The sequence below is a fragment of the Ammospiza caudacuta genome, chromosome 2 (genome assembly GCF_027887145.1).
Source record: "Ammospiza caudacuta isolate bAmmCau1 chromosome 2, bAmmCau1.pri, whole genome shotgun sequence".
Classification (NCBI taxonomy): domain Eukaryota; kingdom Metazoa; phylum Chordata; class Aves; order Passeriformes; family Passerellidae; genus Ammospiza; species Ammospiza caudacuta.
In genome coordinates this window covers 17,057,062-17,082,009 of record NC_080594.1, presented here as the reverse complement: position 1 = coordinate 17,082,009, position 24,948 = coordinate 17,057,062, and the positions used below count along the sequence as shown (strand labels likewise).

At 41.5% G+C, this 24,948-nt stretch overlaps 2 protein-coding genes across 28 annotated transcripts in view; one reads left to right on the top strand and one right to left on the bottom strand.

The window, feature by feature from the left end:
- Positions 1-1,996, top strand: part of ABI3BP (ABI family member 3 binding protein) — a 135,635-nt gene extending 133,639 nt beyond the window's left edge. For all 24 annotated transcript variants that reach the window (XM_058800302.1, XM_058800301.1, XM_058800287.1 and 21 more), the window contains one exon: positions 648-1,996. In XM_058800302.1, the coding sequence (XP_058656285.1) occupies positions 648-763 (116 nt within the window). In that variant the 3' untranslated portion in view covers positions 764-1,996. The remainder of the gene's footprint in view (positions 1-647) is intronic.
- An 841-nt stretch (positions 1,997-2,837) lies between these two features.
- Positions 2,838-24,423, bottom strand: TFG (trafficking from ER to golgi regulator). 4 transcript variants are annotated; one of them, XM_058800303.1, is made up of 9 exons: positions 24,318-24,423; positions 21,937-22,039; positions 20,051-20,258; positions 15,099-15,182; positions 14,079-14,225; positions 12,454-12,621; positions 10,074-10,214; positions 6,051-6,140; positions 2,838-3,617 (listed from the first exon to the last, which is right to left on the bottom strand). In XM_058800303.1, the coding sequence occupies exons 3-9, from the start codon at positions 20,232-20,234 to the stop codon at positions 3,259-3,261; spliced, it is 1,173 nt and encodes a 390-aa protein (XP_058656286.1). In that variant the 5' UTR covers positions 20,235-20,258; positions 21,937-22,039; positions 24,318-24,423; the 3' UTR covers positions 2,838-3,258. The 4 variants fall into 4 exon arrangements, with proteins under 4 accessions (XP_058656286.1, XP_058656288.1, XP_058656287.1 ...); XM_058800305.1 differs by having other exon boundaries at positions 2,838-3,614; XM_058800304.1 differs by lacking the exon at positions 24,318-24,423 and adding an exon at positions 23,588-23,752.
- Positions 24,424-24,948: the final 525 nt, after the last annotated feature.

The window sequence follows — 24,948 nt, the reverse complement described above, 5'->3', positions numbered from 1 at the left end:
GAAGTGCTGTGAGGGAATCACGGCTGATGCCATCTCAGTATTTTTTGTGTGTGGCTCCAGCCACACATACATTCCTTATGGTCAGGTTGGATGGAGCCCCAGTTCCTCACTGTAATTTCTTACCTAATGTTAATTGTTTGAATGGGAAGCAAATGTGTTGTCAAAAGCAACAGAGTGAAAACAGGAGGATGATTTGGGTGGGGAGATGCTGTGAACTTTCCCCAGTGGCCGGGTTTTATTGAGGCTCACTGCAGTGTCAAGCTGCACAGTGGGGACTATTTGTCACTGTCACTTTGCAGTGCAGAGCTGCCTCCTGTTCCGAGAGCCCAGCACAGCCAGAGGAAGGACAGAGGGGCACAGGCTGTGCCCAGCCAGCCCCACCCACAGCAGGGTGCTGGGATCTCCAGGGAGGCACACTTCAGCTCTGTGCTGCCATCCCAAGCACTTTTGCTTTGAGCTAGGTGGGCAAACTGCAGAGTGCTAGTGGATGTAGGGGCAGCAAACAGCTCTGCTTGTGGCAGGTGGGTTAAAGGCTTGGTGACTATTTCAGCCACACACTGAATTGTTAGTTACAGACTTCTCAGGGAACCAAAGCACGGTCCTGTCCTGAGAGCTTTGTGCCAACAAAACTCTCTTCTCTGTTGCAGGGTTTTTCAGGGCAGTTCGTCAGGAACCCGTCAAATTTGGGAAGATAGGCGGGGAGACTCAGATTAACTACGTGCGCTGGTACGAGTGTGGCACATCGATACCTGGCAAGTGGTGATGCCACACACAGAGGGTGCCAAGGCCCCGCTGCCCAGCGCCGGCTGCATAAAGGCAACGCTCACAGGGCTGGCCGATGTGCAAGGCTTGTACCAGTCTAATGCCAATACTGCGTTAATTGTGTAATAGTGTAGGCTGCTTACTGTAGTTATCCAGTGTTACAAATTTGTTTTTAGAATTTAAAAAGAAGAAACAACACAGGCTAGGGACATGTTGTAGGATAATGCACAGGGAAGCTGGCTCCCTATTCTTGAGGTATGGTTTATATGGTATTTTAAAAGATACAGTGTGTATATTATTTATCACGATGCTGTAATAAATGTTTAAGGCACAGATATGCCAGAGTTGGTCATGGAATGCAATGTGCGTTAGTTTTAAATATTCACTGGTCCTGTAATGCAAGTGCCATAAGCTACCCATCCTAATCCATCTGTAACATCTCCCAGTCATAAATTATAGAAAAGATCCTATAATTTTTAACATCCTGCAGCCAGTAAACTTGAAGCACTTTCTCCTTACACGTTCAAACAGTTTATGCTCCTGCCAAAATGCCAGGTAGGTTGCTGTATGTGCAGCTTTAAATGATAAAGTTCAGTGGAGTTTTCTTCCATGTCTGTTTTCAAATGTTTCAGCCCCAGCCAAAGCCATGTTCAGCCTGTCACTATGGAGGCAGAGCCTGGCAGTGGCTGGCAGGGAGGGCTGGTGTTCTCTAATTGAAGTGGACAGGTACATATGTACATGGAAAGAAAAAACAAAGCTGGCCTCCACAGATGGGGTTTTTCAGGAAAATGTCGTTTTCAGAGTCTGACACTTACTGGTTCAAAAGCCAAATGTATGTACCATGCAAGGGGACTTGGAAAGACAAATGAAAGAGGAAGAAGAATAAACTAATTATAAGAGCATGATCAGGTTTATTTCATTTAAAAAGAAAAATTCTGGTTTAAAACAGTTTTCATTGGGGACAAAGGGGAAATACTGATAACTGAACTTTAGAACTGCTTTACAGTTATTTTAATTAAAACCTCTCCCAAAGCTACTTGTTGTACTGCTTGAACATTTATGAACTAAATAAAGAGATGTAGGTTTTTTTTTAAGGTGTTATTCATTACCTTACTAATGTATTGAAGAAATATGAACAGGAACTACCAGATCTATATAGTAGTCATTTATAGAAAATGCCTTATAAAGTACATTGCAGGTACACTGTACTCCTAATAAAATATTTTTTAATCAAGTGGTTTTTTTCAAGTGTTTTACATGAAAACAAGGCTTAGTTTCTGTGGTAAATGCTGTTATTCAGAACAAACTGCTTGCTGGAACCAAGCCCCTGTTAAATGGCCTGATGAACATGGGGTGTGTTCGGTCCAAGAGCAGAAATGGGAGGAGGTACAGCCACAGCTTACTGAGTAACTGGGCACAGCACTGTTTAAGGATGCTGAAGGTAGGAATATTTTCACTCAACTTCCTAATTTGTCTTCAGGAGAGCTCAAGCAGCTTGCCCCAGCTCATTTTTTATTCCCCGCTTAGTTTTACATATTCCTAGAATCTGCAAAGTGGAAAATATTAACTGGGAAAATGTTTTGCTCTCTGCTGCAATGTGGTCTATTGACTTCATTACAGCCCTTGATCTGCTTTTTCTTGGCTCAAAAGTGAGTCACTAGGATTGCACTCCCAAGTTCTTCTGGGTGGCAAAGAACCTGTGGAATGTTGGGGGCTTTTTAAGAGCTCTTTTTTTAAATTACCCATTTGGTTCAAATCTTCAAGTAAAAAATGAATTCTCTCCCACACCTTGTTAAAGCAAAATTGATAAGAGACTTTAAGATTTTACGGATTGGTTTCTAATTATTTGGTAAGAGAGTCACTTGACGATTAATGACAGCAGACAGCACCAAACCAGCCCCTGCTGTGAAACCTCTGTGCAAGCCAGCTGCAGTCCCAGCACCTCTCCATTTCCACACCCAGCAATCTGCCTCTCCTCCTACAGACCCCAGCACCGCTGCTCTTCACCACAAATCTCTGCACCCAGCATGCACACTGGTCTTAGCACACTTGTCTTCTAAAATCAAGATCAGGCATTTAATAGATTCAGGATTTTTATTAGTTTTTCCATGTGAACATTACAATTTATAATACATCATATCTAGTTTGACCTCCAGAATGAATCTAATTTAGTACATCATGGTATTAGTAAGAACAAGCCTGATAAGTGGGCTAAACTTCCAACTAGTATCTTCATATCCCTCAGACAAGGCAAGCTAGAATGTCAATCACTTTACAGACATTTAAGTAGTGTTTTCCAAAAACCACCCAGCCCCAAATTAAACTAGGAAGCGAATACAATTTAAAGCAGGAAAGATTTGGTAATTTCCCTCCCCCCAGCAGAATTTAATTAACAGCTATAGTTTTGCCTCATTACAGTTTTGGAATCTCAATTAAAAATTCTGGAGTCTGTCGGGATGGAATCGCACGCGTCAGTCGCTGTCTTCGGGCACCTCCTTAGCGGTAGCCGGGCCCGGGCTGGGTGTAGCCCTGCGGCCCGAACGGGGGACGGCTGCGGGCGTAGGGGTTGGGCCCGCTGGGCGGGGGAGTCATGGTGCTGCCGGGCGGGGGGGTGAAGCCGGGCCGCGGCTGGAAGGTGCCCGGGGCCGCCTGGGAGCCGCTGTAGGCGGCGGGCTGCGAGGCCTGCGTGGTGTAGGGCTGCGGGGGGAAGCTGCCCGTCGCGTACTGCGGCTGCTGCGCCGGCAGCTGCTGCGCCTGGCCCGGGAAGGCGGCGGCCGGGGCCGGGGCGGCCGCCTGGTTGTAGGCCGGGAACTGCTGCGCTTGCTGCGACGGGGGCTGCTGCTGGCTGTAGCCTGCTGGAAAGGCAGAGAGCAGGGTGGCGTGAGAGACACTAAGGAGCCCGGGTGCCTGCAGAAAGACCTGCTGTTCCTAATGTTCACAGCGACAAACGCAAAACGATGCGGGAAGCACAGAAAAGGCAAACCAAGCGTGAACTGCGAGTTTTTCTGCCTCTCACATAAGCGCACGGCCGGGGTTTTGGTGCACACCGCGGCAGCACAGCACACTGACAACAGTTACTATAAAACAGTTTTCCTGTGACTGACAAGAAATAAATTTTAAAAAAGGCAAGTAGTCTCTTCCTAAATATCACACACAAAAAATAAAGTCTTCATTGGCAAATGAGGCAAAATTCAATCCTTTTCCCAAATAAAACCTCCAAATTAAACTGTCTCGACAATACTCTCAGGGTTTTATATTTAAAAACAAAAATTGGTGAAATCATAGGTGTTTTCAGTTCCTTAGTGGTAAATATGAAAAGGTTATGTAGAACAAAACACTTGAGCACAAAACTTCCATTTACACATGTCTCAAATTTGATTTTTCTGTATAACACTAGCTTCCAAAGGGAATTTCTCTTCTCAGAAATTTTAAAATGGAACAAAGTCCTTTCATGAAGAAATAGCTACTTTTATCCAACACACCTGCAGCTACTTGCAATGAAACCTCTCCAGTGACTGGAATCCTGTCAGCATTAAACACCAGACACACAAATTATTAAAAGTGCACAGCCCTAAATGGAAAGAGTAAGGGTAAGAATGCACTGCAGTAAACTCACCTTGAAACTGGGATCAAAATTTACTCATGAGACAAACCTCTGAAGTGTCCATTTTTACACCCATGAATAAATAGCCACTGTTGCCTAGTAGATCTACAAGAGTGGGAAGGTATCCTGCTCTTGGGGAGACATGGGTTTGAAAGGAGACACAATACTCATGAGAACTAAAGCAACACAAACAAAAAGATCCTATGACTCAACATCTCCATCTCTACTTGACATCTCTGCTGTCAAGAAGTCCTCAAAGCAAACTCTGTTTCTGAAGATATTGTGATTAGTTATGACAACCAGAGGTGCCCAGGAAGTTTCTGGTGGCATTTCATTCATACTTGACAATGATGTTGGAAAGCAAAACTCACATTGCGCTAGGGTTTTCACAGAAACATCAGTAAAATAATGGATTAGACAATGGTAGGATATGTCTAGAAAGCAGATTGGAATTCCTTTGTTTCCTCACTCAGTTTTTAAGCCTAGAGTGTCAGACAGACCCTTCTACTTCCAACAGGCTTGCTACTTCTGAAATTATACCTCAGTACATCTGTCTCTGTATTCTAATTACCAGTGTGGTGGGGAGAAATCTGCAGATAACAAGATTTCATTTAAACACTCAAACCAATGAGCTCTCACACAGTGCACAGGAACAAGGTCTGAGGCACAACCTTCAGTCCAAGTATTCTAGGGTTCTTATCCAAGCTAAGCGTGGAATTTCTTTGTGAGCTCTGCAAACCCTCTCATCTATATAAAAAGTGATGCACTCCCACTGTGCACCAAGAAAAGGTCACACTGGCTCCGAGTCACTTAATGGGAGTCTTTTGTTTAGTTTAAGGAGGATTTTTTAAAACAAGGAATGATAAATGCTTTGTATCATTTTCTAAAATTGTTAAGCAAAATGCAATTTGTTACAGAATCTACTCTAACAGGTTCATCCCTAAACCTCATCTGGACTGTCATTCCTAGCATATACTATGCATTCCTAGATGCCAGCTGCTCCTAAAGGAACTGAAAGTTCTGAGTTCAAGTTTATTTTGGGTATACACCAAAGCTAGCTTTTCATATTTCACTGCACATAAACCTCTAGTGCACTAAAATATTCTTCTGCTGAAAGTCTACTTGCACCTTTAGTTAAGGTATCGGCAAAATCAAAAACTAAAAAAGAAAAACTATCTCTTGAAAGTTTTTCTGGGATTTTACAGTATGTCTATTAGGCAAGGATTTACTGAATGACAACTACAGAGTTTGCACCAGTAAATTTTGCATACAGAGATCATTCTAGACACATGAAATAGGGGCCATCTTTAGACATCTTTGATATTTAAGGAAGCTAAATTGGGATATTTAGTCACTTACTTGCTAGAATCCCATGACTGCAGAATATAATCCTGAAGGCTATTCACCCTTCAGGTGATTCATTTTGCCTGCCTTTTTAACAAGGCATTCTGCTGATTTGCAACAAGGTCTGCCTTTGGTCACAATCAAGCAGGACTGAACTCTGACTACATACTAACAATTTAAACAGCTACAGCGCTCTCTTCCTGGCAGTTTCTGAATTGTGCCAGCTCCCATAAGGAACACAGGCACGTGGGCAGCTCAGCACCCTGGCTGCCCCACAGGGTCAGGAATGAAGCCTGCCAGGGTGGGGCACTGCAGGAGCTGCTGCCGCAGAGCTGCTTACCTGGGTACTGCACGCCGTACTGCTGCTGGGGCTGAGCCTGCGGCTGCTGAGCAGGGTAACCAGGCTGCTGGTACTGCTGATACATCTGACCTAGGGATTAAAAACGCATTTCATTGAAGCCCAGTACCCTGGTGCACCACAGTGAACGATACCCTGACAGTCCAACAGCACAGAAACAAACCCAGTGACATCAAAGTACAGACTGTCGTTTCTGAAACGCGCTGTTCTGGCTAAATGAAGTTTATCTAAAGAGCTACATGAGGCTTACTATTGCACATTTTCAGAGGCTGCCAGAATCTGCCACCTTAGCTAGCACTGCTCTGGTGGGTAACAGACCAGGAATCTTTAAACATCTTCATAACTGCTCCAGAACGTACACTGTAAATTAAGTACTTCAAAAGTTAAACATGTCCTCAGATTGTCTGTTTAGATTAGCTTTTTAAGACCATTTCTGCAACCAAGTACTGTAAGCAAGTGGTACATTATTTATGCTGACCACATTTTCCAGATAAGACATCCATCTCTTAGCATTGCCAAGTTTTCTTAAGAGACCCAGCAGTATACACCAGAAGCAAAAATAAAACCATATATTCTTAAGCTTGGTAGTCCAAGCCAATGCTTATTTTTCCTACATTCACTGTTTTCAATTTCTTGGCCAGAAGATGCAGAATATTTGTTTACACAACCTATGGGTCCTATTGAGGCTTTATGCTTCTGCTGTTTTTCAATCTAGAAAGTCACAGTCAAAGAACAAAATCAATTATCTGCCAAAACTAAAGCTTAGCTGAACTGAAGCAGACATGGAAACTTTACTATTATGAAGTGTTACTGTACTATTATTCATTCTGCAAAGATCAGCAGACTGTATAAACAGACTGTAAACTCTATGTTCAGAGCTGCACAGAGACAAAAGCAACTTGACTGCTCCAAGTTCTCCCAGACAGACCCCTGTCCACAGTGATTTAAAGTAACTCCTAATTTCTTCTTTAATCTGTATTACTTGCAGCTGAAAGTAACAGTATTTTATATTCACACTAAGATGTTTAGAATACTTTATACAGATGCAGTAACTTAAAATATTATTTGGTGTGCAATTATTGTGGGATGATGAGTGCAAAACACAAGTCTTGAAAATAATTTAAGTCTGTTAGCTTGATAATTAAGAATCAGAAACTCAGAAAGTTCTCTTTCTCAAGCTCATTTGACATGGGGAAGTTCTGGGAGAATAACCAGCAGGCTGCCTATCTTGGGATAGTTTCCTACAGGCTAATACAGAGACCACACTGGCACCTGCTGGAAATCCCAGGTAAAGGGATAGCAAAGAAACAGCATGGAGTTTTACCAAGGGTTTCTGAGAAGGTTTGCTGTCTTCTCCAGGGCTGAGGTGTTAGTGAGGAACAGAGAGGTGCTCCAGTGCCATTTAAAAAAACATTCTTAATTTACAGCCATGAATACAGGCAGGGATACTCTGGGCCCTCAGACACAGAGTCTTTTCTTTCCCTGGGTTTTTACTCTGAAAACTAGATGAGCTACAGCACTGATGTCTGGTTTTGTACTTAGAGGTGCTTATTGCAGTGAAAGGTCTGCCAGCATTTGCCATTGTTCCCATGCACTGAAAGACTTTTAGTCTGATTCAGAATCCAGACCATTTACATATATTCACACAACATTCTTTTCCCTAGAAGACCATGAAGTGCTTATGGGACAATTTCACATATATTTCAGCAAAGACTAAAAAAGCATCCACATCTGTATATAATTGCTTCTTATGTGTGTTTAGGACTGAATTTAGTGATAGAAAAGCAGAGGCCACAAGACACAGCACTGTACAGAACATCTTTGCTGGATTAATTTAATTCAAATTAGTGAATGCTGAAAACTTCTCAATGGAGGCAGCCCTTCAGTAGTATCCACACAGAAGTGAGGTAACTGGTTCTTAGGTTGTTACATGTGAATATCAAATCACAATCATCAATCACAGTGTTTACTAGCAGAGAAAGCCATTAATAAATAAACCCTGATACACCAGAATGACTGACACATGATTGGCATCACCAGTTTACTTCAATCTTCAAAGTACTGGGAAAGTGTGTGGGGGAAGCAGAGCTTGGGGAATTTGGGGCTTTTTATGAAATGAACTAATAATTTCAAATTAGTCTCCAAACTAGTTTCTAACAGAACCTGCTGTTCACCAGCAGGGCCATTTATGTGAGTCCATCCTGTTGAAAACCTAACAATCAAAACCTACCCAAACTTCTTGCTGGGTTATGGCTTTGGGGGGACAGCACAAGCCCCCACATTACCCCTGGACTGAGGTGCTATCAGACCTCAGTGAAGTATAAAAAACTACTCCATGTTTCAAAGAAAAGTCTTTGAACACTTTGGAATAGAATTGATAATTGCAATTACACTATCCAGCTTTTGGTGAGAGACTGCTGTTTACCACATACACACCATGCACAGCATGAGCAATGTGTCTCTAATTTCTAATGAACAAGGACAAAAGTTACTTCTGATCTCTTCCCAAAGACTGAACCACAGAGTGAGGAAAATATAATCAATACTTAAAAGATTGCAGTAGCAGTAATAAAAACTACATAAAGCTACAGATCATACCCTTTATAATTAGTACTTGCTGCTACTATACTTTCCTTGACCCAAGTCTAGAAAAATCACACATCTACTCTGATACATAAGCCTAGATAACATCTTCTCCCCAAGTAAGAGGAGTTTTACTGAAACAAATACTTTTCCCTTTCCCTGGTGTTAGCAGCCATACAGGATTCCAAGCTGGTGCTGCTAGTGCTTTTAAATGCTTCACTTCTTGGTTTCAGTTCCAGTTTAACAGCAATACTTAAAACTTCTTACCTTACTGTATTAAACTAAAGTAAAAAATTAAACTCATAAAATGCAAGTTTAGTAGCTGAGAATATGGTTTCTGAACATTAGGTTTTCCGGCTGCCAACAGAAGAACCTGGAGCCCTTTTTTGCAAAAGTAACTTTTATACATAAACACCAAACTGATCTATCTTTAAGCTACAAAGATGTCTCTTGCTTTGTTATAACACTTGACTAATGAGCAAGAAAAGGCTGAAAGCAGCAAAATAAGTGTTTCATAAGCTCCACTTCAACCAGCAGTATTCATATCTCTTTAAATGTTACACATAAGTACCAGCTGTTCAAATGCTGTGCTCGATCAAAATTTCCCTTCAGGCAAGGCAATCCAAGAGACTGTGGATACTGTGATCACTATCTCACACTTGTCTGAATATCAGTAAAGCAAGCATCAGGGGGCTCTCACTTGTGCCTACAGCAGCACAGAAACAATTTTATATTATTCTTCATATGGAGGAAGAAGAAACAAAGCAGGTTACTTCACACACAGTTAAATGCAGGAGTGTGAAGGTCTAAAGGCTCAGTGCACTTGGAAAAAAGCACCAGAAAAATGATGCCCAAATGTAGGAAACCTCAGAATACATAAACTTTGAGAAGTTAAATAACTTTTTTAATGTCATAGTGCAAACAAAATTGAATGTCAGTTAAGACCTTAACTTTAAAAGAGAGCTAGCTGAGCTCTCAGGAGTTATAAGGAACTACCATGTATTTAAGATGGTTATAGGGTTTAACTTGACTAGCACAGAGCCATGCACAAAAAGGAAGCAATGAAATACTAGCTCCAGTCTGTTAGACAGAAATGGTGAGTAAACAACAGTTTTAATACATAGTAGACAAGCCCACAAACTGAGTTGAGTGAAAGCTTGACACAACACACAGTGTATGACAAGAGCACAGATGCAAGCAGAAAACAGTACCATGAAAATCCTCTCGTGCCACACCACCCGCCCTTTCAAACGGAGCCACTGCTCCCCCTGCTGTTTCTGCAGGGACCAGCAAGGACAAAAGCTGCTCTGCCGAGGTGCACACATGGATCGGCAGTTTGGTGTCCACTTTGGCTCTGCTAATTCAAGGCAGAATCAGACAACATCCTTCACATCCTGGACAGCAGGAAAGCACGCTGCTTACCTTCCACCTGCCCTGTCTGTGGCTGCGGGCTGGGGTAGGGGGGCTGCTGTGCCTGGACCCCAGGGGGATGGGCTGCAGAAGAGGAGGAAGCGATGCTGTCCGGCGTTCCTGATCGCTCCTCTGCAGGGGCACTGGGCGGTCCTAGAGGAGCAAGAACAAAATACGGTATGTGAAATGAACACCAAGCTGCAATTAAAAAATTCTAATACAAGATCCCTCCCTTGCAATGTTTTTAACGTTTTTTCCACTTCAGATTTACATGTGTGTCATACCCAAGCTAAAACTAAGTGTGTATTTAGACACCTAAACTTTCATTTGAAAATATTGGGAGGGGCAGGCAGAGGGGGCAAAATTTTCCACCTATCTCTAGGTCACTCAGATTTCATTCTTCTGAGGAACCTGACTCATTTGTGAGATAAAACCCTTCATGGCAGCATATTTTTTTCAACAGCTTCAAGTGTTAACCTTGCACGCACACACACTGAGGAGCTGCCACATTTGGACACAACATGCACTTATCTATTTTTTCTTATCTGGAAGAGAGGCAAAAGATTGCATGGAGCTATCCAAATGGATTAGCATATTGCTGTGAAATACATGGACCAGGCCACAAAGTGCTTTACTGCTAGTCAAATAGCACATGAACAGAAAACCTCCAAAGAAGTGTTAAAATCACACTCCCAGACAGGATATGGCAGGCTTTAGTCCAAAAGCAATTGTCTGCTCTGCTAATTCTGAAAATATTCCAGCTGACACCCAAAGACAGCATGGAAACTGGGAATTCAAATTTTCTCTACATTATTAAGAAGTTCTGAAACACACATGTGAACAAATATACTACAATTTAATGCAAAATATTTTGTTAGAAACTAGGGAGCTTAAACCTGGATCTTTCCAGCTGTATGAATGCTAAGAGATACTACTTTCAAATTTAAGCACAAGTACTAAAACTGCTGCCAATACATGTTTAATTTTAAGACAGTTATATTTACACATTATAAATATGCATCCAACAAGCCCCTGATTGTGTTTTCATTACAACCTTATTAGGAGAAAGTTAATTAAATCTGCCTACTGCTTGATTTGCATTTATATACATAACTGCAGGATTACAGCTTTAGAAATGGGATTTCTTATACCCTGCTTAAATGGTCCTCTGTGGAGTTCTTTGCACATTCAAAGAATGGTCAAGTAAGTTCCCTCTCTCAGAAGAATTATGGAGACACAAATATTGAAATATCACTGATCAAAACCACTAATTCAAAAAATAACTCAAATTTTCTGCCAGTTGTGCTTCACTTGCTATTGCTTACTTGTTCAGCTAGCCCACTGCAAGTTTTCATCTGGTCTGTGAAAGAACCATGTTGTGACAATACCCAAAATGTGCCAAGGAGGAAGAGATCACACAACAGGCCTGGTCCACAGACTTGTACTTCATATTGAAGTCAGCCACTGTCTGTGGGTACAACTTTAGATACTGCACAGTCACAGTAGTGCAGATAAATTACTTTTACTCCCCACTTTTGCCATGGCAGGCATACTGGAGAATGACCTCCAGTTCCTACTGGTTTGCTCATCTGTATCATTACTTCACACATCATATAAACTCACTTGCTCTGGAGATGAGAGTACACAAATCCTGTTAGCTAACAGCAGTTCCATTCTCATGTTTCAATGAACCACTAAACCTTGCCAGGCCTGCACAGGTTCTGTGCAAAATCACTTCCCTAAGTTCTGCATCACACTCCTAATCACATTCAACACTGCTTTTCTAGCTTCAGTTACCCTGTCTCAAGTTGACAGCATTCATTTAGTATAGTCAGTTTCCATATGTTTAGCATTCTATTACTAGGGCCAGCAGTCCTTCAGATGTTCAAAAATAAATATAATTCAGACAAGGATGTTATTCCATTGTTAACAGTAAAAACGTTCATTCTATTTACTTCTAAAATGAAACAGAGAAAAGGTGGGATCATACAACACATTCTGAATGACCCAAAGAGCAGAAGCACAAGCCAAAAACATGAACTGCAAGATGAAACCTTAAAGCAGCAGTGAGTTCTACTATCATTGACAGATACCAATTAAGTTAGTCCACACAACAGTTTTCAGTAATTAAATTTTTTTTTTAAATGAAGCCATTTTGTACTCTAAGCTAAAGCACAATGCTAAAATCAACTGCAGCATTTCAATATTTTGTACACAAAAGTTAGCACATAGACACAACACCTTAACACAGCAAGTTTTAGAATTCTGAAGACACAGTGAACACAGAACACAGCTTAATACATCCAACATACAAATGCTTTGTGACAAATCAAAACTGGAGCAATTGATTATGAACAGGCTTAGCTTTCCTTTTCACCAGCCACGTCCTTACCTGACACCTGATCATCTGTCAAGCCAAAGGCTGACATGACATTCTTGCTGATTTCATCCTGGTTCTTTAGCGGATCGAATGCAGACATGCTCGCTGCTATAACTTGAGTGGATGGCTTAACATTAGCGTCAGCAGCAGCAGGCTTTTCGTCCCTACCATCTACAGCATCTACAAAGCAAAACGCGCGGTTACCAGCTCTCCAGAACTGAGACACCAGCACACACACACACTGCACCGCAGCAATCGCAACACCGCATTCGGGGGCTCCAAAATGTGACTGTTGGAATGTGCACCTTGGGATGGCTGTGAATAACCACTGATGGATCTCAGACTGGGAGGGATCACACAGCTTGGGTTTCTTTCACACTTACTTAAAGATACACTAACACTGTGGACTATCAATATCATATATGACAGGCACAAAGCTCCTGCTTCAAACAAATGAACTGGCCACAAAGAATCCAAAATTAGGAAAACATACATCGTAGTTCCAACTTATGGTGTTTTATCATCTGCAGTTTCTGGTTTGTACTCCACCTTTCTCCACTAATCTTTCCTAAGCTGACAGGTGAAGTTGAGCTCTTTGCAACTACTATACACGTAGCTGAATTGCTCAGAAATGCCTTACCTAAGAGTTATACATTTTCTGTTAAAAGCAAACAACTACAGATAGATACAGACTGGCTAATTTTGTTTACACTCTTAGATCATCACTCTAACCTCCTTCCAAGTAGTTTGTAACCAGAATCCATGGTATTCCACTGAAATTACAAATTGCATGAATTGTAGGAACAGGGCTGGGATTTTTTTAAGCAACAAAACCATAAAAGGTCAAAGTCCAAATACAAAAGCAACATTTCCTAAAAGGCAGGCTGATGTTCTCAGTTCACCTCTTTACTCAGAGCACTGTACTTCATGGCTTTGTGTCATTATTTCTGTGTCCAGCTTACCTAAACTCTGTAGTTAAGCACACAGAGATACAGTACAAATTTTGCATTTGCAGTACAACTGCCCTAAGCTAGGGGATCAATGCCTCAAAACTGTGAGAATAAGACTTTCTTTCCCATTTTGCCCTCCCCAAAAATCCTTTCCCACCCCTACCTGCACCCTCGTGCTGCTTACCCTGAGACAGCTCTGATGCTGGTCTGAGCGCAAAATGTGTGGTTTCAATTTCCTAACCTGGCAAAAAAAGTGGATATAATTTTTGCTGAATTCACTTCTTACTGTTTTAGTGAATCAAACTTGCTTAGCAACACAAGATAAGCACCAGAGCTAGCCCAAAGTAAGCAGAGGGACTACTCAACTGCGAGCAAGAACTCTTCAGCAACAACAAACTATTAATTTGGCTAAAAGCCCTCAAAAGACATTGCTGGAGTTCACAGGTGTTAGTTACAGTGTTCTCATACATTGCAACAAAACCTCGGATTCTGAAGTTTTATTCCTAAGTTAGTTCAGGGCTTTACTCTAGATACATCAAACCAAAATTCTGTCTCTGAAATAACTAAAGCATTAAAAGTTAAGTTCTGGGCCATCAAGCAACAATTATAAATGATCCATATTTCACTTTGTTAAACAGCACACCACTCTGCAAATCAAAGCAAACAGCTCTTTGCCAGGCTGCCTACCACTCTCAGGCAGGTTAGTGGAGAGCCCTGGTTCCGCTGGCGGCTCTAAACAGTCCAGCAAACGATTGACTTTATTGCGCAGTTCTATCAGCTCCCGGCGCAGGTACTTCACCTGGTTGGATTCTAGGGGTCTTGGTTGGCCATTCACTGCAAAACAGCAATTAGATCAACTTAACACTGCAGGAACATCCACTTTAAGATGACCAAAAAAATTCAAACTTTTATTTGCTTGTAGCATCATCATCCTTTGCCAAGTTTAAAGTGACAGAGTTCAGTCCACACAGAGAACTCATTCTAGAGCTTACTGTTCCTTTAATATAATCTCAGTTCAGGAAAAGCTAAAAGTATCAAAATCCACGGTAAGTGTCTGCATTGTTTACTCATTTCCCTGAATATACCCTGACTGAGGCAGTGGCTCTGGAAAGTGTCCCTTTAGAACTAACGCAGTCCACACGACACTGCTGCAATTCATAAATAAGGTCAGTGTCCAACTTAAAGGCTTGGAACTACATGCTAAGTTATCTATGGTAGTTTGAAAATAAAGAACTTTTGCACAAAAGCTAAATGATAAACGTTAACATCTATTCAACTCCAAACACCTAACACTAGTTTGGAGCAGTGCACCACTGTGAGATAAAGTGTCAGCTTCAAATTCTCATGCACCTGTGAAAAAACCCCCACAAATGCTAGAGTGGAGAGAACATGGAAAAGGGCACTAAGGAAGAAAGAACCACTGATCACATGTATATGCACACATGCCAAATACTTCAATGCTTTTTACACTTTAAGCAAGTGTAAAAAAGCAGTAGTTTCCATTTCCATTAAGTTTGGAAGTTTAATGAAAAACATCGAGAAAACAGGTATTATGTATTAACTCAGCAATACCAACTTACTGATTGCATTTTCTTCACCTTCTGAGGTGACAATTAAAGTATTTTGTACCTCTCAGTGAAGTCCACTGCCTGAATTTTAATAAATATTATTTAAAAGAAACAGAAAAACACAGTATTCTATACTTACCAAACAATGTCAGCTTAAGTATCCTACTGCATTGAATTGCAAAGGAGAGATCTGAGCTATCAAAAATTGTTATAAGATCTCCATCTGAAAAGAACACAAAAAAGTTACATTAAAATCACAGCCTATGACTACTGAGTTTCACATCAGGACAGAAATAGTTCCTTCATTACTCAAAAATAACCTTCATATTTGATTGTAAATTCGCTAGAAAAAAATGTTTATTATTTTAGTGCAAGAATCAGCGTGCAGAGAAATTGTGCACAGAAGGTAAGACAGAAGCATGAATGGCTCCAGAAGGGAATCTTCTGACATTAGCCCATTGATGTTCCATATAGTTCATCATTCTTTTATGTTTCCATTCAGGATGAAATATTAGAGCTAAGAGGTCATGAAGTCCAACACCAGGAAGAATGACGCTACCAGTTATAAATGAAATGCCTACACTAAGTGGCTCCAGAACTGTGCTGTTCATGAACAGACAAGAGTCAGATAAATGGCACAAGCCAAAACCAATTCAGTTTTTAAAAACCAAAAGAAAATTTCAAATGTCTAGAACACTTCCTCAGGTATATATTCAGAACATGAGTTGCAAGACTATTATCATTCCCTTGCTGAAAAACAAAGTTAATATGTAGAAGTGAATAGTAAAGATCTCTCTCAGCTTTAACTCACAAGTATGAAGACATGAAGATGCCAAAATAGTTAGCAGAAAACTTCTCTCAAACAGGAATTTTACACACAATTTTACAAGTCACAACTCTTAGGCATGGATTTCTTCTATGTTACATGTCAGAGGATCCTAATGAATTTGCACATTGCCATCTGGCCCAGGAACTATATTAGAACTGGATGGGATCATTTATTCTTAAGATACAAAGGGCTATGCACAAAGCACTGATCACCTGTAATCATAATAATCTCCAAAAGAGATACCAAATTCCCATTAAGTCTGGTCTCTCACGATTTTTAAGTTGAGTTAAGGAAAGCTATCTTTGCTTACTCAACAAAATCACAACTAAAACAAGACTACTGTCTTTGGCAAGACAGATTTTCTGGTGTTTAACATGTTCAACAGGTTATTCATAGGTTAAATGAACCCAAGCTAAGCAGTGCAAAGGAAAGAGTGAGAGCACATTATCAGGGAAATGTGTACTGGCACAAGGGATAGCAGGAACACTTCCTGCCTGAGCAGTTTCATAACTGAGGTGAAACACCACCGAGTGAAGTTTCACCTCAGAAAGCAACAGTGTTTGGATAAATGCCACAGAGCTTGGAACAAAGCCAACTCCAGGCTGCCCAGGCTCCTCCACAAAACACTGTAGCAAGGGGGCTCTGTGGACCAACACAGGAAGGTGTTTTCAATTACAGGTTACTGCCCAAAAGTTCTGAGTGTATATAAATTCCTCACACATTGGTGACAAGGGCAAACTGTAAGTTATAGTTAAAATTTTCAAAGAAAATAATGCTTCAGTATGAATAGTAATAAAACACATGACATCAAGTAGAAACAGCTCAGAATTTGAAGAACTACATACTCTAATTTTGTCATCCCTGACTACAAGTAACATCTCTGCAAAGGAAGGTTTTCTTAAGTACTATTAGTAACACCTCACAGTGCCTGTCAGTCTCCAAAGAAGGTGCTTTCTAACAAAATGAAGTTACAAACACTAATAAAGTGATGGCATATTAAATAATTTTCCAGTTTTCCTGAAAGAAATAGCGCTGCCTCCCAAGTTTGGTTTTTTTAATGTCCTGTTTTCACTTTTACAATCTCAAAAGACACCTGTTGATAGCAGTACCAGTCAGGGATTCTCTGAGTAGAGACTGAAAAGTCTCCAGAAGCAAGGGCTCCAAACCCCACCAGGCAGCCTGTTCCAGTGACACACTGCCCTCCTGGCCATAACTCATGCTCAGCCTCTCAAACTGCAATTTCTGGCTGCTGCCATCTGGTGCTACTGCAAATTGCTCACATTCGATGGTCACACTGCACTCAGTGGTCACAATGCTCACATTGCAACTCCCTTTCCCCTGGTTCTGCCCTCAGCCCCCTCTGCAGCACAGTGAATAAGCCTGGCTCCCTCCAATGCTCCCACCTGCACAAAGACCCTCCCTGTCCTCAGCACACCCTGCCAGACCCCTCTGCAGCTTTTCCAAGCTCTTTTTGTCCTGGAGTGCACACATTAAAAGTGAGCACAGCCACGCAGTGGTCCTTTTTTACTATGGCAGTAAAGAGGGCTGTGATGAGGTGTGTGCTCCCTCCAACTCAACAGTTTCTCTAGCTTTCAATAACCTTTCCTAAATGCTGATACCAAAACCCATCAGTGTCTTAACACAAAGCCCTTCTATTCCTTATCATCAGGTAACACAATAAATTATAATTACTTAACAATCTATAAAATTGGCAAAGCATCCTTCTGTCATACCAGCCAACAGTCAGATTCACTGCCTGAACAAAGATGCATGCTCTTAGCAGTCTATCCTGCACATGAAAATGCACATCATCACACATGGCTTACATGGATTAATGTCACCCAAAAGAACTGGGATCATTCCATCCTCATTCTCCCTCACCTATTTTAACCTTTAGGTTGAAGGCATTAAGAATAACGAACAAATTTTCTATTAGCAAATTCTTTTGTTAGCGGGGAAAAAAAAGGCTGAGAAGTACCAAGTACAGAATCTTGCTAGATGCATAAAGTCAGTTTTATGATTCCTATTGACAGCCATCAAATTATTATCCAAGTAGAGTATAATCTAGGATTCATAAGGTATATGTCAAGCCATAGAAGTCTATGACAATTTAAGTATATTAGATATAGCAAAAAAACCTCTTCATCTTAAGGAATGCCAATTAAACTTAATTCCTGTTACCATGACACAGATAGAATTACACAATGTTAATTATTTTCTGTTGAAAAATAAAACACTTTCCTTTATTTTCCCTTTCAATCTTGTTATTTGTTATTTTAGGAATTTATCTTTCTCATTTTTACAAGGGACACTGCTTTCCTTCTCTACAATTTCCCATGATGTACCACATTCTCTGTCATGCCAATTCTAACTTTTTTCTTTCCATAAATAAGTAACTCCCTTAAACTAACCACTGGGCTGCAAAGTATTTCAGCATTAATGCTGCATCACCATGATGTGTTCATGACATTAGAAATCTGACTCATTCCTTCACCCTGCCAGCTGTTTCCTCATCTACTAAGCTTCATTATCTATTAGGCTTATCCACCCTTTTATTTCTCATTTAGTCCATTTTTGAAAAAACAAAAACAAACCACAAAACCCTACACAATCAAAAAACCCCACTACATCAAAATGTAGTTTTCCTTCACTCTAGTACATTTACCAAAGGCTGAGATTACTGACTAGCACAGCAGCTTGAATACATGCAGCACGAGTAAACAATCTTCTATTACAAGGTAATGCAGAGCAAGAGCAAAAAGGCCAATCTCACATGACACCCTGTTTTAAATTCAAGCATAACTTTAAAAAAGCAAAGTTCCTGTTATTGGCTCGACAGGGCCTTTTAGGAAGTGTAACTTGCTAAAAGTTGGTGTGTTTAAGATGCAATTTTACTCTTTGATTCACACAAATTCACTGCTGACAGTCCTCATTAGTTTGTTTGGGGTTGAGGTTTTTTAGCTGACATTGGGTTATGTGTGTTCAAGAACTTTAAATAGCACATGAAAATTGTTTCACATCTAGCAGAGCAATTTCCTTAGCTCAGGAGTTTGAAAGCTTGAAGATAAAACTTGACTTCACAAAGCAGCATTCAACCTGAGGCTTCTTTTCTCTGGTAATTAATAAAAGCACCACATAACCTAAATATCATGTAGGAATATGGAGGGGTAGATGAAACACTGAAAGACTGCATATGAATTCAGAGAAGGCACAGGTGGAGGTTATGGAAGGAGTGGACATTGTTAGACCAGTTTAAGGTATCTCCTCATAACAGATCCAGACAAGCATTCCTGCAGGTCTGCAGGGATAAAGAACAAAACATAAATTGCTACAATGTATATATTATTATATCTATTATATACCTTATCCAAGGCATCTAATGACTGAAATGGATTTAAAGAAGAATCTTAGTTTAGCTGAAATGAAGTTAAGGATGTAACAGCTCTCATATAACAAGCAAACTGAAGCCTTGTTAACCTTTTCTTGGTCACTCACAACTCTGACAGCAATAACATTTATTAGTTTAGAGTGGTGATGATCAGCTAGCATAGCACACACTGAAATCCCAGTGGAGTAGTGGTACATTCTGTGTGGTGGGTTACCCTGGCTGGATGGCAGCTTTCCACCAAAGCCACTCCATCACTCCCCTCCACAAGTGGCCAGGACAGAGAACTAAGGACAAGATATGAGATAAGAACAGGAAGAGATCACAAATCAATTACCCTCATGGGCAAAACAGACTCAGCTTGGGGAGATTAACTGAATTTATTACCAGTCAAAATCAAAGCAGGATAATTCACCTTTCAACCCCTCCTTCCTTTCCAGCTCTATCTCTTCCAACAATCAAGAATTACTACCATTTAGATCAAGTTTTCAGAACTTGTGTTAGGTCATACATGCTTATTGTCTTTAAACCTTGAAAACCACTGAAAACTCAAAAAAAAAAAAAAAAGATTAAATGAATGAACAGAAGAGAAATCTGCAATCAACTTCTTGCAACAGCAAAAAGTGCACATTCTGAGAGAAAAATTGAGGAAATATTTCAGGAAAGAAATAGAGAAAATGCTGTTAAGAGAGCATAACAGGAGATAATGAAACACAGCTTCTACTGTCTGACCAAAAAGATTTCACAAGAAATCTCCTGCATTTGCCTGTGACATTGGACAATTCTAAAAGGTGAATGGCAAAGTTTCTATCCACTGATAAACCAGATCAGAGCAAGAATAGCCAATTAAACCTCAACAGCAGTAATTAAACCTTACCTTCATCTTTATATTTTATTGTGACTTCATCATTGCTCAGAAGCTTTCCTCTAAAAACTCTTTGCATCATTAGCACCAATTCATCATAGGTGATATCTTCATTATGAATAGGGATTCTCCTAATATCCTCCCCAAGCTGAGCTTTGATGATCAGCTTCCCACTTAAGTCCAGCTGCCCATTCATGGTGGTTTCCTTATCACCTCAGACCTGTTAGCAGCAAAACATTAAGAACATTTCAGAAAATAACTGTTAGTTATTGTAATCTATCTGATGACAGTTCTAAAGCTTTACATTATCCCCCAATTTGATTATTTTTACATGCCCCCCCATTATGAAAAAGAACAAATGGCTTTTTTTTTATTTAAGAAAAGATTGCCAGAACAAATAACTCAAAGATTTCAGGCTCTAGGGCAGCTTTACTAAGGGGATCAAGCTGAATCATGCATGATTTTCTAAACAAAGAAGTGCAGAGCTAAACATTGGTTTTATCACATGGATGATCAGAACTCACTGAGGGTTCCTCTCCAGAAAGGAACATATACAATTTTTTAATTTTTGAAAACTTTGATTGGGATATTTTAACCAAGATTTTAGACTTTTAAAAGCAGCTCAATAGACCACATATTAGCTACTCATTGGGCTCAACACATGGTCACAACAGTCTGTTACTCTCAGTGTTTTAAGAGGTGAAAAACTGCTCCAACTGAGTAGCAAATCATCTTGTGTCCTATCAGCACACAGCATATACTTCTGTTATATCTTTAACATTTTAGTTAAGAAAATTTAAACATTACCACTTTGTATTAAGCATCTCTCATTTAAAAACATAAAGGCTTTACATTTAAAAATCTGAAACTACAGTGAAGTTACTCAAATAAAGGAATAAGAGGGGAAAAAAACCACAAAAAGAGATTCAGGTAGTTAGTCAAACGTCCCGTCCTGTTTTCACTGTTTTGGACAGGGCCAAAACAATAGATCAAGAATGAAGATCAATTAAAGAAATCTTTAATTGATCTTAATTGATCTTAAAGGATCAATTAAAGAAATCTTAACATTTGAAATACAACTACTGGAGATCTCAAACCACAGGCAGCCCATATGCAACTCAAGATTTCTGAAGCCACGTGCAGGCAAGTACATTGTTCATTCTCTTGCACAAGAACTCCCAGAGACATGCAACTATTTTTCTTTTACCTTAAAGAATGTTATAACACAGTGCCCCATGAGAAAAATGAATTTTGCTATAGTCAGTCTATTTTTGAAGTGCTGCACTAAAAATTCTCTCCTACCAGAAACAAGACACTCCACTAAAGCCTTTAATACACTCCTTGATGCACCTCTATATATTTAACTCTATTTTTTCAGTGACAATATTTTGCATTAAAAAGATGGAGTATAATGCCATCTTTAGACTGCAATTAAATTTCTGGGAGTGTTGGTAATTAACTTAACACAAAGCAAAGATTTCAGGCAAAGGCCTTTGTTTAGCCCAAAAAGATACAAGCAATTATTGATCAAAACTCTTCTCATCACATGTAAGAAGAGGTAGGTGGACACAGCCTAACTGCAGGGAAAAGGGGCCAGCAAAGAACACCGCCACGTTGCTGCTGAGGCACTGTGATCAAACTGAGAGGTTTATAGTACTGGTAATGCTCACTAATGCATTATTCAGCTTTTGCAACAGAGGAGTCTTGACTGCAGGCACATCAAGCCAACCTAATTAACTCTAAATTACATTTAAGAGCACAGGGTTTTGCACAAGTTGGTTGGTTGGTTGGTTGGTTGGTTGTTGGGATTTTTTTTTATTTAAGCATTAAAAAATAAAACAGTATTGACCCACAGATTTTCTTCAATCTGCTTTCCAAAAATATTCATTTATCATTACCTTGTCTGTTTAGTGCTGCTGGATTATGGGACAGTTTTCCCACCTCACTGCAGGGCAGAGTTAGGATAAGCCGCCATGCACTGTCAATGCAGGGAACAGGAACCTGCATCAGAAAATAAAATAAACATATTTACAGTCACACTTCCTAGAATGCCACCATTCACATCAATCTTTCACTTCAGAACATCTTACTGAATACCCAATAGAAAAAGCCCTTGCTTTATCCACAATGTAACAATCAGATTTATACTTTTGAGTATTGGAGAATTTGCATTCATCTAAAAGAGATCTCAAACAAGACTTCTGATTTTATAAAAAAAATATTTCATTTTTCTAATGGCATTCCTAACAGTAATGTATTCCTTTCCAGGACTAAGATCAAGAGATTATTTAGCATACAGAACAGTCCAATAGGGAACACCCCTGGCTCCTCCCTTTTGACCCCATGGGTGCACCCTCCTGGCAACTCCTCTTTCACATGCACAGCCAATTTCAACAATCCATAATCTGATTTTTAGATGATTCACTGCTAACCAGAGGAAAAAAGTAGGTTCCCCTTTATTCACATAAAGCTGGGCTTCCCAGCTCTCCTGTTTCAGCTCATCTGGAAGTAAACTGGAACACACAGGATGAAGGCAGAGAACAAGCAAACCCCAGAAGAGACACCAAGCCACTCTGGTTCTCAAAGGCTGGCAGCTGCTCCCCTCATCCTGGGTAGGAAATGCTCCCCTTGCAAAGGGCTGTGCCTGCTCCTGACAGTGAGACTGCTGTGACACACGGAGCAGGGGAACAGGAAGAGACTACTTCTCTGATGCCTCACTCGCACTTTATGAAATAAGTAAGGCAGGAAGATAACACCCCTTTCACCCCAGCCTGCTACAGCTCCAGGTAAGTTCACTGCACTGGATAAATACAGATAATGCATCTAGGAGTGCTTGAACCAAAGAGTTCATTTAGCTACCCCCTCACCTTGTTTAAGTGTAAGACTTGGGCACTGGTTTTGCTTCTTCAGCATTACAGTATTTGCTACTCAGGAACTGTTAACAGTAATAACTGAACCTCATCTCTAAGTCCTAAACATACACACATTTTGGTGGACACAGCTGAACTCCTTTCAACAGATAGAATGTATCGTTCGTTTCTTTGTGCAAGAAAGGAGTTACTGTAATGCCTTATTTACCCACATTACCCACAGAAACCTGCTGTACATCTCTGACTACGAAAAGGTAGCAGGAAAATAAATGCACTTTTTTTGGTCTAGCTGTTCTCCCTTCTGCTTTAAGGTGTCCAGATTTAAAGACACAGATTCTAAACAGTGCAGTTGCTTGATACTGTTACAGAAAACTATGTTAAATACTCAAACTGCTGAATTACACAGCACTAAAGCTTTTTCCCTCACTGTGACACAGCTGAATGGATGACTCCATTGAGAGAGTTCTACAGAGAACACATCCAGAATGCACACTAATGAGCCTTTTAACAAAATCAGTGTCTACTTTCCTGGGGCAGGGAGGAAGCAACCAAACATTTACGTCTCCATCTTTCAGCCTACAGGCTGCTTTCCATAAGAACCACACTGACATCTTTCTAACCTTCGTGGTGTACCACTTGCATTTTACAGGTACAGACTTCTCCTCCCCTCCCGGCTCACCTTCCATTCACATCATGCACTAATCTAGGTGGTGCATGTGGACAGGGATTGCCCAATCTAGGCCAGTCACTTCAGGGTCCCCTCTAAAACCAGCATCTCATGACCACGTTGCATTTCACTACCCTTTCTGCGCAGCAGCAGAGAAAAACAGAGAAAACAAGGGAGGGACAGACACTCCTGCTTTAATTTTTTTCTGATCAAAACAGGGTTCAGGATTAGAGTGACGCCGACAGAAACACGAGCAAGCAGGAGTGCCTCGCAAACGCCACACGAGAGAGAGCCATGAGTATTCCCAAGGCAGGCGGGGGGTGACGCGAGGGAGCAGAAGGGAGAAGAGCTCTTTTCGGGTTTCTCTGTTCCCATGCGGGCAGGCCCAGCCCAAAGGGGAACAGAAATCACAGCCAACGCCTGCCCGGCAGTGAGGAGCCGGCAGCTCTGGTGGCTGGGTGCCCCAGGAAGCAGCGGGCCGAGCAGGGGCAGGGATCCCGGGCTCTCCCGCTCCGGGCCCAGGAGGCCGCGGCCGCTCTCCGCCTCCCTCCGCCGCGCCCGGGGGGACGCCAGGGGTCTCCCGGCCCCTCCGCCAGGGGCCGCGTCGCCCCTAGCACCGGGGAACGATGGGGCCGGGAGGAGGGGGCGGCCGGCTCACCCCAAACCCAAAGCTACCCCTCTCTCCCTCCTTCCCGCCGCTTCCACACGCGGCTGCTCCCGCGAGCAGCCACGGCTCTCTTACTCTGGCTTCTCCGCCGTCCCGCCGGTGTAGCCCCCCCGTCCAGCCCCGGGCACGGCCGCCGCCGCCCGTACGTGGCAGGGCAGAGAGAAGGGGCCGGAGCGAGGCCGGGCCTGCGCGAGCCGCGCGCGCGTGCGCGCTGTGCCGCGCGGGGCCCCGCCCCCTGCCGGCCGACATGGCGGGTCCTCATCGGCCGCTGTGCCAGCTCTGAGGTGCTGCAGCCAGGCTGCGCACTGACGGAGCGCTTCTTTCGAAATACGAGCCTTGGCCTTCGTAGGCTGGCAGTGTTCAGATAAAAAACGGGCCGTAAAATTCCCCTGTACTTGTTAGACTTGCTAGACACCCACACACAGGAGTCATTCATCCTGGTCATTCATCATTACTCCGGTAGCCGCACACACCCTCACACCCTCACCCTCTCACACGCTCCCACGCTCCCACACTCCCCTGTCTCGCATTCAGAGCTTGTCCCCTCTAATAAATGTTATAAAGTAATTCATGCTTAAGGGGACAATGTATATAATAAAAATTGTAAAAAGAATGTAACATCCAACGAGCCTCTGACCGCCAGCAACCTGGAGACAGATTACTACACTGGAATTACGAAACTCTTGGTGGCAGCAGGAGAACAATG